Source organism: Thamnophis sirtalis, unplaced genomic scaffold, assembly GCF_051295495.1.
Source record: "Thamnophis sirtalis isolate CommonGarterSnake01/CBP01778 unplaced genomic scaffold, rThaSir2_p1.2 scaffold_5, whole genome shotgun sequence".
Classification (NCBI taxonomy): Eukaryota; Metazoa; Chordata; class Lepidosauria; order Squamata; family Natricidae; genus Thamnophis; species Thamnophis sirtalis.
Genome location: NW_028261385.1, coordinates 77,499,024 through 77,519,727, shown reverse-complemented (window position 1 = coordinate 77,519,727; position 20,704 = coordinate 77,499,024). Strand labels below are relative to the sequence as shown.

The 20,704-nt window shown below is 39.3% G+C and overlaps 1 protein-coding gene across 9 annotated transcripts in view; it reads left to right on the top strand.

The window, feature by feature from the left end:
- Positions 1–7,229: 7,229 nt before the first annotated feature.
- Positions 7,230–20,704, top strand: part of MPDZ (multiple PDZ domain crumbs cell polarity complex component) — a 112,859-nt gene continuing 99,384 nt past the window's right edge. For 4 of the 9 annotated variants that reach the window (XM_087716087.1, XM_087716080.1, XM_087716079.1 and 1 more), the window contains exons 1-3: positions 7,236–7,500; positions 15,260–15,321; positions 16,373–16,539. In XM_087716087.1, coding sequence (XP_087572213.1) covers positions 15,306–15,321; positions 16,373–16,539 — 183 coding nt within the window. In that variant the 5' untranslated portion in view covers positions 7,236–7,500; positions 15,260–15,305. Of the gene's footprint in view, positions 7,501–15,259; positions 15,322–16,372; positions 16,540–20,704 lie in introns of all 9 variants that reach the window. The other 5 variants (XM_087716085.1, XM_087716084.1, XM_087716082.1 and 2 more) reach the window with 3 other exon arrangements.

Here is a 20,704-nt window from a genome sequence, read left to right as displayed (position 1 = left end):
TCAGGCCTCTCTAAGCGGTTTACAGAGAGTCAGCATATTGCCCCCAACAATCTGGGTCCTCATTTTACCCACCTCGGAAGGATGGAAGGCTGAGTCAACCCTGAGCCGGTGAGATTTGAACCGCTGAACTGCTGATCTAGCAGTAGCCTGCAGTGCTGCATTTAACCACTGCGCCACCTTGGCTCGCTTTCATCCTTCCCTGCTTTTCTTTTTCTGTTTTGAAGATAAAAAGGAATGTAGGAAACAGTGAAAAGGAATGAAGTTTTTACAACTTCTACAAACAGGAGTCTTAAAGAGCATGAGATTATGAGGATGAAGGTTCATTCCCCAAACTTTTTGGATTGGTTTTTGAATGTTTTGTTACCACACTAGCTAACATCTTTAGAGGACAAGGTATATTTATGAGAAAAGTCAACTTCCTGAAATTCAAATGAAGTGTCATTGGATGGAGTTAAGAAGGAGTGCGGCCATAAGGAAGTATGCAGAAGGTAGAACAGTTAGTTAGTTAGTTAGTTAGTTTACTTTATTGTCATTGCAAATGGTACAGCAATGTATTAAATGCCATTTTCTGTGTACATTATAACTATAAAAATAAAAACACATATATCCTTTACATTCTATATAACTGAAATTGAAAACCCGATATTGCACCATACCAGTGATGGCGAACCTTTTTTGGCTTGCGTGCCAAAAGTGGGGGGGGGAGCGCAGGGGGGTTGTGTGCAGGGTGCCACACCCTTAATACAATCTGTATGACCCCAGCGTGCATGCGCACATGACCAGCGCTCCCCCCATTCACTTCCGGTTTGTCCGTAGGGCCATTTTTAGTCCTCCGGAACTTTCAGGGACCGCCAGGAGCCTTCCCTGAAGGCTCTGGAGGACGAAAACCAGCCCTACAAGCAAACCAGAAGTCTGTTCCCAAACTTCCGGTTTGCCCATAGGGCTGTTTTTTTGAACTCCGGAGGCTTCAGGGAAGCTCCTGAAGCCTCCGGAGGGCCTCAGGGGGATGGGCGAGGCTGTTTTTGCCATCCCCAGGCTCCTATAAAGCCTCTGCAACCTGGGTAGGGTAAAAAATGGCCTCAAAAGACGGCTGAAGTTAGCTGGCCAGAGTGTGCATGTGTGCTGGCCAGCTGACAGGGCAACACCTTGCATGCCTTGACAAATGGCTCCGCATGCCACCTGTGACACACGTGCCATAGATTCGCCATCCTGGCACTATACCATAGAATTCAATATGGTTACTATCCTGAGATAGAAGCTGTTTTTCAGCCTATTTGTCCTTGTTTTTATTATCCTGTACCGTCTGCCAGCTGGTAATAGTTCAAAAAAAAAAAGGGTGCCCAGGATGAGATGGATCTTTTGAACTTTCTTAAGGCAGTGGGAGCTATAAAGCTCTTCCAAAGAGGGAAGAGGACAACCAATGATCCTCTGGGCAATGACGTTGACCCTCTGGAGTGCTGTCCTATCTGCCACTATGCAATTGGCAAATCACACACAGATGAAATAAGCTAAAATATTCTCTATGGTGCAGCGGTGGAAGGTCACCAGCAGTTTTTCATTCAGTTATTGTTTCCTGAGAAGTCAAAAAAATGGTGTGTGTGATTTTAAGTCTAAAATAAGAAACCTACATTAATGGTCCAAGGTTTGGGTTTAAAGTAATTGCTATTTTATGGAGGTTTCAATGGTTTCAAAAGTACAACTATGACAGAACTATGATATCAGTTTTTTAGGCAATGAATAAATGTGAAAGCGGGCATCCTGTGGTATGGATATTATGTATACTAGCTTTGATTACCCTGGATGTCACAGATATGATTTCACTTTTAACAGGATTGGGATGTTTACTATACAAAAGGACCACTAAAACAGTTCCAAGTGTGTCCTTACATTTACCATGCAAGTGAAATGTTTCAGGGTGAAAAACCCTTCAACAATAATCCCCAAAGATGCTTTTTCAAGAGGCAACTGGACTTTCTGGTTTTTCTTTGAAGATGTTTCGCTTCTCATCCAAGAAGCTTCCTCAGCTCTGCCTCTTGAAAAAACACTTTTGGGACAACCATGACCTGGATCACTGAGGATCTCCATAGTCATCCTCCAAGAATACAGTAATTCTCAAAGGTGTTTTTTCCCCTTAAAAAGGCAATTGGACTATTTTTTTCTTTGAGGAAGAACAACAAAACATTTCACTTCTCATCCAAGAAGCTTTATGAATGATGACGCTTCATGATGAAACTTCTTGGGTAAGAAGCAAAACATTTTCTTCTTTTTCCTTAAGGAAAAAATAGTCCAGTTGCTCTTTAAGAAAAAAAAAAAACACCTTTGAGACAACTATGACCCGGAGGACTGAGAATCTCCAGATACTCCAGCAATTGTTTTATCTTGCTTTCTTTATATTTCCACCCTAAGCATCTGCAAAATCTTCTTAACTTTTAATAGCAGTTAGTGGCTTACTTTAGGAAAAGAAAACAAATATAAATCAGGGGTCCTCAAACTTTTTAAACATAGGTCCAATTCATGGTCCCTCAGACTGTTGGGGGGGCGGACCAGCTGGGTGGGCATGGCTAGGAGGTCATGTGACTGGATGGGTGTGGCCAATTTAGGAGCCTTTCTCCTTGCTGTACTTGCCTCTCCCTTACTCACCCACTGGCCCTGGATCACATGGCTGTGAAAAACATCCTGAAAGGCTGTTTTTAAAGACTTTTAAAGCACTACTTTACAAGCTGGCAGCAGAGCGGCTTTTTCAAGCCAGCAACAGCCCCTCCCCTACTCACCCACTGGCCCTGGATCATGTGGCTGCACTGGTGAGATCACCCCTCAGCCAGATCACCCCTCAACCAGCACCCTTTGCCCTTGCCTTCAGCGGCAGCAGTGTGATCAGAACTGCAGCTCAACTGGTGAAATAACTAACCAGAAGTGCAGCTGCAGTGGATGCTCACTGGAAGATAAGGCCAATGGTGAGGGGCGGGGCTGAATCCCATCTCTCCACAGGCCAGATACTTTGCATTGGCAGGACAAATCCGGCCCAGGGGCCATAGTTTGAGGACCAGTGATATAAATGATGATTATAATGATAGTAATATTGACAGGGTAATTGCATGTAGTTGAGAGCTGTTTTCTGATATAGAGAGCTGTTGAGAAAAAAAATAAACGAACAGCAATAAAACTTGTCCATGCTTAAACTTCAGGATGTTTTTATATATGTTGTTATTGTTTTATTTACAGACAAACAAAGCACATCAATAAAGCACAGTGGTTCATATTATATTAACTCTGGTATTTGTTTTTACATATGCAAGAATTTTCTTTCGCCTCTTTTTATCAAGCAAGGCCATTTTTGTCAGCCACTTATTTTTATTTCAAATTGTTTAGCGCTCGCTGTGATGGGCAATTATAATGCTATTGTAAATAACTACCATTCATGGTTTTACAATCCCCAAGTTTTGTTGCTTTCTCACATCTTTAAACTACACAAAGGGTGCAATAGCAGTGGCTAATTTGCTTAATCTTTATTCTCCAAAAATCCATGCCCAAAAAATGGAGAGCTGTTCTAACCTCAGAGAGATAACAGGTAAAATCAAATGGTCTGGTATAAACCAGGGGCCATTGTGCAGGTTTTTATTTAAAATAGTAATCAAGATGATCCGTTAGTGAGAAGAACAATTGAACAAGATGATCAATTGTCAACAGCAATCAAGATGATCTAAAGATTGGAGAGGGTATATTCATCCAGGGCATTTTTAAACACAAAGGCAAAAAAACCTGTTTCACTCCATTGGTAGAATGCTCAATATTTTATAAATATTTTTGTTTTAGACCTCAGAACCCTTTTAAATGAAAGAGATCACTGAAGAAATATGGGATTTTCATTCTTTCCAAACTCAATGTTAGGCAAAGGTTCCCCTTGCACATATGTGCTAGTTGTTCCTGACTCTAGGGGGCGGTGCTCATCTCTTTCAAAACTGAAGAGCCAGCGCTGTCCAAAGACTTCTCCGTGGTCATATGGCCGGCATGATTAAATGCCAATGGGGCAAGGAACGCTGATACCTCCCACCAAAGGTGGCTCCTATTTTTCTACTAGCATTTTTACATGCTTTTGAACTGCTAGGTTGGCGGAAGCTGGGACAAGTAACGGGAGCTCACTCCGTTATGTGGCTTTAGGGATTCAAACCGCCGAATTGCCGACCTTTCTGATCGACAAGCTCAGCGTCTTAGCCACTGAGCCACCTGCTCCCCCAGCTCAATGTTACCTGTGCACATAATCCATTAATATTTGTGATTCAGTCGTTAGGGTGCACTGAGAATGTAGGCATTTGGATCTTGCTCTGCATTTCCACCCCCTGTGAATTAAAGAGCAAAGTGAGTGCATATTTACATATGTTTATCTGCACACACATACCCAGGTGTATGAATGAGCAGGTCTCTATGATAAAATTGTCTTAAGAACTCTATGTGGAAATAAGTTGAGGAAACACATATGGAGTAATGTTTCCCATATGTTATAGTTAATCAAAATGTATCATGACCCCCAGCATGGATTAAATGCATGTACGGGCTGATGTTAATTCACTCTGATAGGGGTAGCCTTTGTAAACTTTCAAATAACATGTCAAAACTCTCTCTGACAATACATAGTTAAATAATAATGATAAAATCTGGCAATGTCTTACTGAGATACATTGGTAACACACAATCCCTTCAAGGACCTCTGGAGTGCAAATGAAATCACACAATATACATAGACTAACTTCCAATATAAGAACTGGCTGACACATTGATAGCTCCTAGGCCTACAATCTGAGCCTGTTGTTTGATGTAGACCTGCTAGTGTTTTTAAAGAAACAGCCCCATGAAAACTTTTCAATATCAAATATTTCTTTTTTAAAAATCAGAATATTTTGGAAGATTTAAATTGCAATATAACAGTTACATTATAAACCACTCAGTGGGATGCCTCTAGAGAAGTTCCATACTCTCTAGTTACAAAAGGCACATTTGTTCGCTTGAACTATATAGCTTGGGATAGATGATGTGTGGTGGGACTGTGTTGAAAGAAATGTCTTTATGGGTTCGGCTCCAAGTGGGGAAAAAGACACTAGAGACATGAAGGCTGCTTGGAAAGATGGTTTAATGGTGGACAGGATCACATGGCTTCAGCTCCTGAACAGAAAAGGGGGATCAAATGCTTCAATGTTGGGTGGAGAAGAAGAGAAGAAGGGCTGAGATGCTGAAAGTCCCTGGTTTTATGCCCTCTCTGGCCTTTGATCTTGATCTTGTATTCTGATTGGTTGTCAGACTCTCATGGGGCCATGCAGGGGCAACTCTCTAGACTGTGTTTTGAATCCAGGTTTGGTTGAGTTCTCATAATCATGCCTTAATCCCATTACCCTGGAGCTGAAGGAGAGAACCCTTTGTTATGTAAAGGGACTGGTTTGGGCATCTTAATGGCCCATTGACAAAGGGGGATGAGCAGGAAGCTGCAGGGAGCTACTCTCTCTTTTCACATCCAGGGAAGTATTCTGCCTTTTCAATATTTCCTAGGATATTTCATTTTTCTGGGAGAGGGTTGGGTGATAACTTCCTACAACTGCTTCTTGTTTTTTTATATTACATTATGAGCGGGAGGAGGCTGTCTTTGCCGTTTCATTAATCCAGGGATGGAGTTCAATTTATTTATTTTTAGTATTATTTTTTTTTTAGTATTTTATTAAGATTTATAGGCCGCCCTTTTCCCTGAGGGGACTCAGGGCGGCTTACAATCATTAGGGAGGAGGTGCAATTCAAAATAAACAATATGTGAACAAAATAAAGTAATAAAAACACAACTTGCATTCAACATTCAACACTCGGGTGGGGCAAATTAAAGACTTATCCCCAGGCCTGTTGGGAGATCTCAAAATCTACATTCTACATCATACAAAGTGGATGTATGAAAAAAAAAAAAGGATCCCAGGCTGTGGACAAGAGGCAAGCTCAACTGACCACCATATTGGAGTTCAAAAAATATATATGTGAAATACTGGGGTTCAATCTGGGGATTTAAACAGGTTGTGTAAGGATCCTTTATAACTCTATTTTTACTGATGGTGATTATATCCACAGAAATGTTCCTACAGTGGCCTGCCTTTTAGATGGTTGCTTGGCAAATGATTTTATTGTTAATACTCTAGTCAGGGAAAATGCATTGTAATGCAAATTATCTTTGATGTTTATGACTGGACAGCCATTTTTGGTGAAAATAAACAATGGAAATAAGCAATGCCATGTTTGTCTCTCCATTCCCATTTGCAGCTCTGGAAAAGCCATTACTGTATTGGATGCTTGAGAGATGGAACTACAAGATATTGAAAGGGGGAGCATCTTTTTGTGATTGAAATCAGTTTATCAATCGCTTTCCTTTTTCCAGCAATGCACGGTAGCCCGCGGCCACTCATTTATTCTTCACCTTTTGATCACATTAAATCGTGATTTTACACCAGATTAAAACGATGCAAGACGTGAGGGGGGGGGGACCCTTTAAATTGATGAAAGCGGCAGCGCAACTCAGCCTAATTATATAAACTGGAGCTACAAAACGGTTACACCTGGCAACACACACACACACACAACCACAGTGGCCAGCGGTTTGGACACTGCGCCGCACATCTGGAGCTCCTTGATCAAAAGAGGCACTAAAAGGGAAGGTGCAAAACCGCAGGTTTTACGAGGCGGGATTTAAAAGGTATTTTGCCCGAGCCGCAGCAATCCAAACTTCAGCTATTCCTCGAAAAGCAGGATTTCCAAGCTTCAGTCTTTTCACTCTCTTTGCTCCGCCCTCCCTTCTCTTTCCTCTTCCATGAAATTAAAATAAATAAATAAATAAAATAAAATAGAAACTAGGGCAGCTTTAACTGGGCCGTCTTGCATCGGGGAGTTTGCACGGCACCTTACGGCCCCCTCCTGTTGCTGCTACTGCTGCTGCGGTTGTCATGGTGCCTTCCTTTTGCAATCGCCGCGCCGGAGCTCGGCTGGGCTAGCGGACGCTGAACGTCTAGTCGCCGGGGAAAGAAGGCAGGAAAGAGTCGGGGGGGGGGGGCGTTGGCGTCGAGCCTCCCGATGCCTGGGCAGGATTAAGTTTCACGGTCGCCTGCGCGTGGATATCCTGCAGCTTTTCTTTTCGGGCCGTTACTTCAGAGCAAAGGAAGCGTAGGTTGGGAAGGGGGGGTGTAGAGGAGAAGAAGGAGGAAGAGGCGGCAACAGCAATCCGAGGCTTCATCCAAAGCAATTGCCCACTGCCCCCGTCCACCCGCCCTGAGAGTGCGGGGACTCCACAGCTCCATTGGGGAAAGGGAAGGACAGCAGGACTCCAGGGAGGAGGGGGGGGGCGCCATCGCCGCCTCCGTTGCTGTTGCTGCTGCTTCTCGGAATGCAGAAGCGGCGTGGAAGCTCCGCCCGGGGCGAGCCTTCTCATCGCCCCGCGCTCGCTTTTGTTCCCGCCGGCTGCTGCTGCTGTTGCTGCTGCTGGTGAGGCGCTTTGCCAGCCCTGATTGTTGTGATTGTTACTCTTGCGGGGGGGGGGGGGTCTTATTTCCAGGAGCGCCCTCTCCTTCCCTCCCTCCTGAAAGGCTAGGGAATGGTAGCGGGGGGAACCTCCCAGCCCTTCCTAGCGTATTAGCAGACCCGCTCCGCTTTCGGTTTAAAGGGAATAGCGCCGGGGGGCAGCGGAAGAGACTTTTCTCTGGGGAGGGGGAATCGTAACGCTGGTAGAGGGCAGCCCCCCCATATTGCTTTCGGTGGAGGCGGGTCCGGAGGAGGCCAGCGTACTAGCTTTGTTGGCGCGGCCAAGGGAAGGTTTAGGCCGCCTGTTGCTTCTTCTGGAGAAGCTGGCCGGGCTGGCCGAGTTCCAGCAACTGGGTCTCTCTTTATGTGTGTCTCTATATGTGTTGCTGTGTGTGAGTGTGTTTGCAAGGGGAGGGGTAAACCGGGTCCTCCCCGAACTGCGGGAGGAACCGAGGAGATGCTATTTGGTTTTGCTTCGGGAAGAAAGTGGATGTCAACAAAAGGGCTACTTCCTCTGGTTGAGTTGGATTCATTGTATCAGGAGTGGGAGGGATGAAGGAATTTCTGTATTAATATTGTATGTCTTTCCCCTCCCACCCCCAACTTCTTCCCTGTGGCTTGGCCGTTTATGTCTGACCCTCCCCCCCTCGTGTTCTGCAACTTTATGCTCCCCAAAACCCTGGTGTGGCATAAAGTCTTGGGTAGTGCTTTAGTATGGGTGTGTAATGTGTTGTGTAGTGGATCAGCCGGCCTCTCTGTTTTAAGCACGTCACAAAGTGTAAAAGAAGTTGTATGGCTGAGGAAAGGGGGGGGGATCTGTTCTTGGTTGCATGCGCACTTCAGTGGATTGGAGTCAATTATGCAGATTAAAAACAGCATCCTCCTTTAGGCGCGGAGCTTTTCATAGTTTCTTTTCTGTAAAATAACCGGGAAAAGGGGAATAAATCAAGAACTGCATCTTTGAACTTCAGTGCATTAAAAATGGAGGAAAAGCTGTACAGTAAAGACTTTATTTAGTACAGAAGCTTGAGTATGTTGATCTGCTATGTTTATCATCACTAGAAATAGTGATAAAATGCATTTCTCTGCCCTCCCTCCCCCAGCGAGTAGCTGTTGGATTTTTCTACAGTAACAGAGTAGATAATCAAGAAACTGATAATTCCTCCAGATGTAATCACAGTAGAATAGAAGAGTGGGCATTTATGAATACAATTGTAGAGTAACAAACATTAGGCAGGTCTGCTGCATCTGCACTCCATATTAATTCAAAATAGCAAACATTCTGGTTGGATCTCATTACTGGAAAATATACTTCATTAGTAATTGTTTGAATTATTAATTGAAAGGATGGGGAAACAAGTCTTCATATTAGGACTACACTGAATTAAGACATTATGAATTGTTAAATAATCTTGATCATGCACTCTTTATTTTCTTGGCAAGCCCCTTAACCTTTTAATTTCAAACTCTGGGCTAAAAATATTCTCCACCATTTAACTATTTCTTGGATAGATCCACAATCCATTGGCTTAGATGCATTGATTTAGAAATATTTGTTAAATTCAACAGAGTCTAGGCAAAGCTATATTTCAGTATGTCAGTATATATTTCTGTCTATAGTAAGTACAAGAAGAAGAGGTAAAACTTGTTTATATGCAATAGTTGAATTTTGCTGATATGCAATGTATAATTATCAGTGAAATTATAGAATAAGCATATTTTAATGCTGTGCTATGGGGATCACTAGAACATTAAAACATTTCTTAGAAATAGAGTGCCACTTGTTTGCCTGTTTTTAAGACATGGATTTAGAAAAAATAGAGTATACCAAATGACTTGGGAATTTTTAAAATAAATAATATAGAGGCTTTAAATATTGATATAAAATAAATGTATGCTTCAAATTAAGTATATGAATTTTTTCTTGCATAAATGCATTTTTATAATGGCATAATAGAAATAACTAACATATTAAACATATTGCATTAAAGCAGCATGTCTTTTAAGAAACATACTTTGTTAACATTTACATATAACAAACAGACTTTTAAGTATGACAGCTATAAAGCTCTCTTGTATTTTCTTTACAAGGTAGAACTCTTTTGAAAAAGTAATAATCAAATTCAATGCACTCACTAAAATAAATGTCAGCATATCAACGGACGTTAGTATATATTTGTTCTTTTTTGCAAATGGCAAAACTACGCATTGAAATTACAGGCATGCTGATGGATAACCCAATAAATTAAACTACAGAATTTACCTCATTGGGATCTTGCTATTTATCCTGGTTCGCTGTAGTGGCATATTTTGTATTACTGCACAGGCTTTCACCATCTTGTTTGCTCTTCCAATAACATCACAGATTGGGTTATAAAAGGTCCAGGCAAAAAACAAAAAGAAGTTTAACTCAGAAGTAAATGTAATTATAAGCAGGTATTTTCAGGCATATAATTTGTCAATATTGATATAAATGGGAACATTTGGATTAAATGGTGGCTTTCTATAGGTTTGCCTGCATTTGCAAAAGCTATTGGATCCAGAATTTGTTCTTCGATATCCATTGGGTGTAAAAAGTAATACTTGTATTTTGCAAACTAGTTGTACCCTGTTAAAGGAGGATAGGAGGCAAGAGAGGTGTATGTTGTATGTTGCCTTGGTGGTTTTTAGCACGTTAGAAGAAAGTATAAAAATTAAAAATATGAGTGATAAAAATATGGACCTTTACAAAGGCCACTTAAGATGCCTTGCTATAGAAGTCTAGTGAACATCTATCATAACTGTGTTTTCAGATGGAGAATGGTTGTATATGGAAAGTGAATAGAATGACATTAAGACAGCCAAAATAATATTTATAACAATGGTACCTTTTTCTAACATGAAGATTGTCTTAAAATTATTCCAACTTTGTAATGACACTACATACTCACCACTACATTTTCTCATTAGTATGATATATTGCATTTTGCTAATTCCCAAATGAGACCCAGAACGTTCAACAGTGTGTATCTGCTTCAGACTAGCACCAAAAGCAGGGCTAGAAAAGTTATTGACATTGCCTCTTTTCTCAATTCCAATCCAGTTTTTACTGGGGTGTATACATGCCTATAGTTCCAACAAAAATTCCCTTGATGTCAAGGGTGGTTAAGTTGCTAGTCACAGGTGGCATGATGTTTAGAAGGGCTAGGGATCATTGCCATTCTTCCATGGCTAGATAGCCTGGGCAACAGAGAAGATGGAAGTTGGCAGTTGGTGTCTCTGATCCAATCCACTGTACTTGGCTGAAGGATAAGTATTCTTCCGTAGGCTCCATCAAATTCTTCTTCTTCAAAAACCCTCTAGCCTTCCATTCTTCAGAAACTTCTGGCTACTGAAGTGATAAGAACAAAATGACAATACCTAGATAACAGCATTCTGGAACTCTACAACTTGATCAAAATGCAGGAAGAAGGAAATTGTTCCACACCTTCCCCCTTTTTCCTCCACACTCTAGATTGAGGCTCATGCTGCCATCACAAAGGGAAAAGAGACAAACAATCCAATGAAGAAAAACCCAATTGCCACCCGTTATCACACCTCCCTTGAGGACCAGAGAGATAAGGAGGACGTTGAATGGTCCATAGACAAGAAAAAAGATAAAATAGCTAGTGCTCTAATTTATTAGTTCAAAAAAGATTTCTCACAAGCCTGTAAGATCTAATTGAGAATAGGAGTAAACAAAAGGCCTGCCCCAATCTAAAATGTTACATAGTAAGGTCAGTAGATTATCAAGCTGCATCTTCCATTTCCTCAGTTGTAACTGAACTCTGACTCAACACTCCTCTCACTCTGGAACAGACACAATTTCCAAAACAAATCACATCAGCCTCAGCTTCAGTTTGGAGAAGAATGCCTTCCACTAACATCCAGAGCACATATGAAGACAACAGCAATTGTTACAACTTCTGTGTATGTAAGAGGCTAATGGAACATCCATCTGTGAACTGTCATAATGATGCATGTTTCCCAAACACAGTCTCAATAGGGCCATGTCATAACACCCCCCCCCCACATTCTTCATTCATTCACAAGGCAACAAAACATCCTGAAGGCTTAAATCATCTTGACTATACAAGTGATTGGATAAATCCCCAAAGATGGGACATTCTTGGGATGATATTCTGTATTTGTCATGGTTCCTAAGAAGAGCAGAGAATGGTATAGCATCCTGGATCTGAAGTGAGTAACATCAAATAGAGTAAGTTTGGGTGGAAACTCTGAAATCCACTATATAGTGATAAAAGTGCCCCTCCAATGATTCAGCCTCACAGGTTACACAATTCTAACTACTGATTTCAAGTCATTTTTTCAAACACCAGGGGCATACTGTGGAATACTACCGTAGCTGTTCACCATCTGTGCATGGTTTTTCTATTTGACTTTTGTTCAGTTCCCAGTGAATTCACAAAGATGATAATGATTGCAGTAGTCCACTTATATCCTGGGGAATATACTTAACTAGATGACTTGCTCATTCTATTCTGTTGATCAAATAGGGAGAGACATCTGAAATCTTCTGGGCTTCCCAAGGATCCTGGCACTTAATTTATAGAAATAGGAGCACCTTTCAACCAATGCATAACTTAAAGCATATAAATGTTATTATATGCACTGAAAGGAGGCTATCCAGCAGCTGTTGTTTCTGCTTTTCAAATCAGATGCCCCATCCTTTTGATTCTTATCAGTCTCCACTATCTGATGATGAAATAGACTCAATGACATGGATGGAATTCCACTTCCCTCCTCTCTATCTGATGCTTTTTCCCTTCCAGAACAAAGGTTCAAAGATCCTGGAGACACTTGCAAATTCATTAAAGAGCTCCCTCAGATAGTGCATCTAGAAAGCCTTGTACAAAAGTATGGATGTGGTCCTGCTAGATCCAGGTCACAACTTATGCTTGTGGACGTGCTCAAAGTCCATTTTTAAAGCAATGTAGCCTTGGGTCTAGGCCAGTGGCCCCCAACATTTTGGGCACCAGGGACTGGTTCCATTGAGAGAGGTTTTCTCCACGTGGTTTTGCGTGCTACCTGCATCCCGTGGATGGGGCTTTGCTTGTTTATGCAGCCTGGTTTCTGGCATGGCATGGACTCATGCTGGTCCATGAACCAGGGTTTGGGACCCCTGGTCTAGGAGATAGGCATTCTCTGTTGCTTTGCCTGCCTTTTGGAATGAGTCCACTGACTTTTTGTTAAGTTGAAAATACCTGTTTTGTTTCCTGTGCATTGGAGCAAGATATTGAAAGAGTCCATTTTGCTTTAAGAAGTGGTACTTGCCTTGGCTGTGTATTAATCATATTTTGTTATATTGATTCTGTATTGCATTTAATGTTTGACTTAATTGTTTTTTTTAATTTATGTATGGTTTTTTTTGCCCAGAGTTGCAAGTTGTGAGTGGGACAGCTGTATTAATTCTTTAAACAAATAATTAAAAAGCAATTTTGTGTTATCACTTGTATGTATATGTTTTCTCTAGATTGCAAATGCAAAACAAATAATGATTTTTTTAAAAAAAACTTCATATTTTTATTCATATTTTTTCATTGAATTACAAACACAGTATTTTTAGCTGAAGGAGAATGAACATGTTTTAAATCATATAATAACATACAATTGTGCTCATAACTACTTATGTTCACATAAGCCTTGAAAACATAAATTTAATAGACCCAGAATTGAATCCGCCAGAAGCTGAAGTCTCAAAACTTTTTATGAAAACAATACAGTGCAAATGTAATTTACCTGATGGTGAAAGAGATGCATTGATGGAGCCAGATGTATTTCCTGAGGCAGCATGTTGGATAAAAAAGAGCACAAATAATTAAGACTTGTGTGCTGGCCTTACATATCTTGGCTGTGGCTTATGGATGATGGCCTCAGTAGTAGAGAAACTCCTGTCTTAATGTGACAGTTCCCATAGTAGTCATGGCTGAGGTTATAGTAAGACCTCAGCTAAGGACTTGCAGTTTGCTTAGATATCAATCAATAACCAATGAAGAGGTTACAAAACAAATGTTAAATATTCTGTTTTCTGGTATTTATCACAAACTAGTGCTGTTTATTTCGGGCATGTAACACCATTACTCTGCGAGCTGCATTGACTTCCAATGTGGTTCTGGACATAATTCAAGGTGCTGGTTGTTACCTTTAAAACTCTTAATGGCTTGGGACTGAGTTACTCCCTGATTGTTTCTCCAAATTGTCTTACCACATCTTATCCAACCTGGCAGGAGGGGCATACTTTGGGTACCATTAGCTAAAAAATGCCAACTGTCAGGGCTAAGAAACACAGCCTTTTCTGCCTTGGCACCTGCCCTTTGAAACATCATCTCTCCTGAGATTAAATTGGTTCCATCCTTGCTGACCTTCCATCAGGCCTTGAAAAGTTGGTTTTGTCCCTAACTCCTGGCTGTGTAGTTAATTGGTTGAATGATGCTTGTCTGCTGTTAAGTTTTCATGTTCTGCAGTTCATTGTAAGTTGCCTAGAGCCACATATGTGAGACAAGCAGCTATATAAAATACATACTTACATGCATACCTTACATATACGTACATATATACATTGTCTCAGTGATTGCCAGAATCTTCTTATTTTGGTAGATTAGAAACAGATTAGAAACTTGTTTTCCGAGCATCTTCTAGCTGTTGTAAAATTAGCACTCTGCATGCAAGAAGCTTCCCAACATACCTCATGAGGAGAAGGTGCTCTTTTGTAATATCCAAGGAACATCTTAGCCTGGATATCAGTGTTAGCTTTAGCAAGCCTTGAAAGTCACTAACAGCTCTGCGGTAAAGCTTATTATGGAACTGGCTATCTTTGGCATTGCATGTTGGTTAATCTGTTGCTATGAGCTTATCATTTCTGAGGTATTTATCTACAAAGGATTTTTGAAATGGGACTGTTGATGAACACATGAAACTTTTCATTGGAGATTATATCTGCAGAGAAGTCTTGTAGCTGGTAGACAAGATTAGTGGTGCATGTTACCTTTTTGACCAAATGATGAATGTGTAGTAAAATAGTTAAAATAGTATGTGGTAGATAACAGACCTTTAAAATCCAGGGGATTAGACAGCTGAAGGCTGACAGCTGTTCTGGGCTAAGAGCCTCTTGGTACGAAAACATGTTTTATCTTGACAGTAACATTTTAACATTTAGTTTGCTTCTCGTAGGTTTATCATAGTTTCAGATAATAATGAGATTTTATGGTTTTTTTGGATCACTAATATTTTTATGAAAAATAGCAATCACTAATATTTTAAAAAAATCTTGCACAGGGACTGAGACTCAGGAAAAGTAACTACATAGCTTTCCACTTCTGTTTTCTTAACATCTTTCTTTCTCTACACCTCTTTTCCTCATAGAGGAATTGAGAAATTACATTTACATTAATACCAGATACTATTTCATATAACGTGATTAAACAGGAGCCATTGTTAAAGCTTTCTGTGCTAAAATTGCAATGACATTGTTATGACCCAAAAAAGTAAATACGTTGGGAATAAAGTTTTATGTAGCACACTGTATTGTAATGAAGTTTTTACTTATTACAATGTATTTCTACCAGAATTGCAATGGATTCCTTTCAGTCTTGGGTATTTTTTTTTAGGGTTACTAATAAAATTGAGATCATTTCTATAATATTTATTTAAAATTGTTCATCTCCTTTCTCCCAATTCTTTTTAGGAAGACCTTATATTAATTACCATCTGGTGAAGTGGGAGCAAAAGTCATGTTGGAAACAATTGGTAAGATATAGTAATAAAGTTCATTTAGAAATATTAAAATATATTTAACTTACTTAGAATTAAGTATATGCTAAATGGTTTCATTCTCATGTTGAAGAATCTTGTTAATGTAACTATTGATCTTTCTAACATAAGAAAAGATAAATGGAGTATTCCTCAGTAAATAAATCATGGAGTCGATCCAAATGAGGAAAAGCAGAGAGTATGCATAGGGTCCACAGCAAATCACTGTGACACAAAATGATGTATTTGTGTCCTGAATGTAAATCATGGTATTAGTGTGATGCCATTGTCATCAGTGATTCATCATTTGTCTCCCTCTTAAGTCTTCACTTGTGTGTCATGATAGCATATCAGAAATTATGTATTTAACCATGTGAACAATTCTATATGGGTTTGAGCACTGATCCATGCATGCCTGGACACCCACAGCAGCTTGGGTGTGGGTTGCACTTGCAGTAATTTAATCAATTGCATAAATTAAAAGGATAAAAGCAGCATTGCAATATAAACTACATCCCTTTTGCATTGGAGTACAAAATTGTTGTCCGTGTACGAGAAAAAAGCAGGGCTTGTTTTGTGATACTCCAGTACTGCTTTCATTATTCTCCAGATGTTGCTGCTATATGCATATTCAAGAGGGAGCAGATCTCCTCCCTCTTGCCCAGTATTGGCTCTAATGTTCTCCTGATGCAAAATATCAACCGGAATCCTCCTAGATGGATGTTTGAATACAAAAGAATCAAATTGAGTTGGGTTACAAATAGAACAAGCATAAGACCCTGTGTTTAAGAATTAAGGCTGTCTTCCTTTCAAATTTTGTTTGGTTTTCATTATAATTTAAAACAATCATGTAAACAGTCATTTAATGTGTTGTCTGGGCTTTGTGCAATGATCACAATTTATGGAATTTATCTCCGAAACATTTTTCAACATCTCTGAGCATCTTTGGAGTTTGGGTCATGATTTTTATATTTATAATGATTTCTACCACATAATGTAATAAACATGGTGAAGTTAGCATGTCACAGTGAATGGTTTCCCCCCCTAGATATACACCGAGCCCTCCAGGCAGTAGAACGCCTGCAAGCAAAATTGCGAGAACGTGGTGATTCAGCAAATGAGGAGAAATTAAGTTTACTAAAATCAGTACTGCAGAGTCCTTTATTCAATCAAATCCTAAACCTACAAACTTCTCTTCCACAGTCACGAGATCAGGTAGGAAAAAGACCATCAGGAGGGACAAAAGAAAATGCTGATAAATCTTTCCTAGATTTTTTCATATGATACCTCTGTGAATAATTAACAAACGTATGTTGAATATTTAAACAAAATGTTACATTTGGTAGTGAAATTCATTGAGCTTCAGTAAATTCAGCATGGTTAGCATTTTTTTAAAAAGAGAACAGATGAGTATTTTACAATATAAATGTTGCTAATGTTAATATGCATTCCTAATTTACAGTGATTAAAAATAATGCTTCTACTAAAATGAGGATAACCCTATTAATTAATCAGGCTGTCTTGCTAAACACAACATGTTTTTAAAAAGATAGAAATGATATTCTTAAAACACATCATAAGAAGTTAGACTTGTCGGAAGTAATACTGCTGATTATATTTGCATAGGATTGAATTCTTAACTTTAATTCAGACAACTTTTCTTTGGCTATGAATTAGCAAAAACATAGCTTGCGATTGATTGCCAATCTCATATCAGAAAAGATCATTTGAAGTTGGATATTTGTAGATTTTACTGTTGTTCCATTTTTGAAGTTCTCTGTATGAATTTCGGAATGTATGCTGAGTAGAGCATACATTAAATAACCAATTAGATCTACCTCATAGTTCTCTGACCCTATGCATGGATTATGTTCTAAGACATGATTATTATATGCATGGATGGCATATATCTGAATCAGCTAGAATATAATCTTGGTAAACCAAAATGGTGATGGCAAATAATAATATTGCTTTGTTCTGCCTTTGTTTTTCCTGCCTTTAGTTTCCTCTGTAGTGATCTGGCAAATGTTTGTCCCTTTACATATAAAGAGATAAGATAACCACATCATTGCAAAGACTGGCTATGCTTGCATGATATGATACGTATGGTTAATTTAAACATGGCTTTCTCAGTTGCCCAAATTTTATGGGGTTGCATGACATAAAGTAACCAGATGGGCTGGATTCAAATAGCACACCAATGTATAGAAAGAGAGCTATGGTCTTGTATCATTAATTGTTCCATGGGCTCCTTGGAGCTCTCTGAGCTTGGTTGTTTTCTTGCAGACATTCATTATCTAACTAGGTAACAACACCAATGCTAAAAGGGAGTGGGGTTTGCTCTCTCTTTATATACTTGTTCTGTTTCCTTCTTTTCTTACTATGACAATAGGAAACTTTTGCTTTTTATTTTTGAGCACAAACTATGATTAATATGGTTCAAATAAATAATGTTTTATGAGTTTGTTTTGTACACCAATAACCCAATTTTTAAAATCATGGTTTGTTGGAGAAGGGACATGTTTTGCATATTAACCAAACCCAAAAACAGTCTTGCTCAATCAGGCCAAGACTGTTCTTTAATCCAGCATTTTGTTTCTCATAGTGGCCAACTCCAGAGCAGGTGATTGAGATAGGACCCTTCCTTACCTGTGTTTCCTTGCAGGTGACATTAGCGGTCATGCTGCCTTGGATTTGGAGGTGACAATGAGTTTTCAAGACCAGAGATTTGTTCTTTATAAATGCATGTAATCACCTTTTAATGCTACTCAAGTTTGTGGCCATGGCAACTTGTGGTAATGAATTCCACATGGTAATTATATAGTGGTTTTTGAGCAAGTTAACACTTCATGCAAAGCCAAAACCAAGCCTCTTACGCCTTCGTGATTTGTGTAAACTAGGACCAAACGTGACACGTTGAAGTTAGTGGTGCTTATTGTCAGCCACAAATCCAGATCATGTGGCAAACTTTAATTAAAAGGAGAAGTAAAATCTTCCAAATTTCTTCACTTGGCCACATGCCGCAAAGCCAGGGAACAGGCTTAAGAAGGAAAATTTGCTTCAGGTTGTGTGTATTGCAGTTAACAGTGATTTATAAATATCTGTAAATATATTCAATATCTTTCAATGGAATTGTTCCAAAAACTTTATGCAACAAATTAAAAGAAGAAAAGTGCTGAACTTTTTCTTTAAATTGGAGCTTGAAGCATTCTTTGTGGGCATATGAGCATTCCTGAGAGCAGGAATCTGACCTGAGCAATGATTACCAAAGCAGGTTTTATAACAGAAAGATTTATTTATAGGAAATTCAATATATGGGTAGGCAGTCTAGCACCTAACTAATTGAATCCTCCAGAGAGGAATCAAAGGAGCTTTTGGTCTCTGTGTGTCTTCCTGGGAAGCAAAGGCAGAAAGGTGTGAGCTCAGATTAGTTAGTTAAAAAAAACAGTGGAGAGGGTTAGACAAAGAGGGCACACATTAAATAATTAACTCTTCATACTCTACTGATTCCTATCATGGGTCATAAAGTACCAAAGAGTCAGTGCCCATTGGATTTAGTCCTCCAACATTTTAAAACATAATGCTTTAGCTAACAGTTTAAATTTTTTATTTGACCTTATGTCAGCTATGAGGATGTTAAAATTAGCACTGAAATTATGAAAGAGAACACATTGGGAGAAAAATAAAGCTAATCTGAATTCCTGTTCTTCACATAATTGTGTTGCTGCAACACCCACCTAGAATGTGCTGAAAAGTGAATGGAATGCAGTTATTAGAAATGTGAATTGCTGCATGCCTTTGTATAATTGAATGCTTTACAAAGCCTTCAATGTCTGTCATATATGGGAAGAAAGTGTAAATGTGATCTTTTTTCCTGCCCTATGTTTTCTCTTTCCCTCTTCAGGCAACTAAAGGTCAAAGCTTAAAAAAATAAATGCCACCAACTTTGATTTTTTTTAAGCCTAAGCTGCTTACATAATAAAAATGCAACTGAGGTAGATTTTTTTTAAAAAAAAATTAGATAAATTACAAACTAAGTACTCAAGCATCATCTGATTGCAGTGGAAATGTAATGCCAAAATGTATATTTTTATCATATAAAGTGGCATCAGTGGTAATTGGGGCCAGAATTTCAACCACTAAGCTATGCAGTTTTAAAGCAAGATGTCATGGGACAACATTCCATAACAACGGCAATCTTGACACTTCACATTGCTGTCATTTAGCGGTATTCTGGGAGGCCAATCGCCAATAAGCTGCTCGGCAGTGAAGGCTCCAGTGTCTCCTGGCGGCAGCGAGTGGCGGCAGCGGTGACAGGCTGCACCAACCCTCATCCCCTCTCTGCAATATTCTCTCTATAAGACGTACAAACATTCCCACCCACTTTTTTGGGGGAGGAAAAGTGCGTCTTATAGTGTGCAAAATACAGTATCTGATGTTACATTTAATTATTGATGCTTGCAGTGAATAGGTGGGGGTTACATTGTTTAGTATTAAATGATTTGTTATTGTGATCCTGAAGATCCTCCTTATAAGATCTAAAGTATTTCTCCATCACAACTTAAAAAAACATTTTAATTCCGAATTTTTGATGATTTGACTTTTTACTGGTAGATTGTTTTTTAAGATAACCCATAAATCAGTCAGTCACTTTTTTCTTATTAGTGTAAGCCATCTTCCCTAGCTGAAAAATTGCGTAGGAGCCACTTTGTCTGATGTTATCTTTCATGCTAAATCAATCCTTTTTGTACATGCAAATCACTTTCTTTAATTGAGTTTAAAAATGATGATCATTAGAGTGGAGTGCCACTATCAATTATTATAGATGAATTAGTAGTCAATAATACATCAGAAGTCTGCCATAGTGTGTACTAAAGCCTTTTAAAAACCTAATTAAATCTTAGCTGGTTTTGAATGGAATGAATATGAATTAAGATCCTTTTCTTTTCTTTTGTAACTAGTCTCAAGTTATAACAGGAAGCCTTCCCTTTGCCTTTTCAATTTTTGAGAGACAGCAATGTTTCTTTCTTAATCAGTTTCTTTCTTTACATTAAGAGACATTCTGTTTCCTAAGAAAGGAGAGAATAATCTGTTAGATGAACTTCAAGGACAATGAATCACAAAAACAGGAAGTCTGACTTTCTTCTTAATGAAATGATCTGCCATCCAGATTCATAGTCTATCTCAGGAGTCAGCAACCTGCGGCTCTGGAGCTGCATGTGGCTCTTTCATCACTCTGCTGCGGCTCCCTGCTGCTCAAAATATGTGTCACAACCACCAATGTGCGACACCCCCAGCACGTGATTTATTGAGCTTTTCGACCTTCAATAGGCCAACGATGAATAAATCCAAGAAAAGTTTCATAAGAAAACAGAGCCTT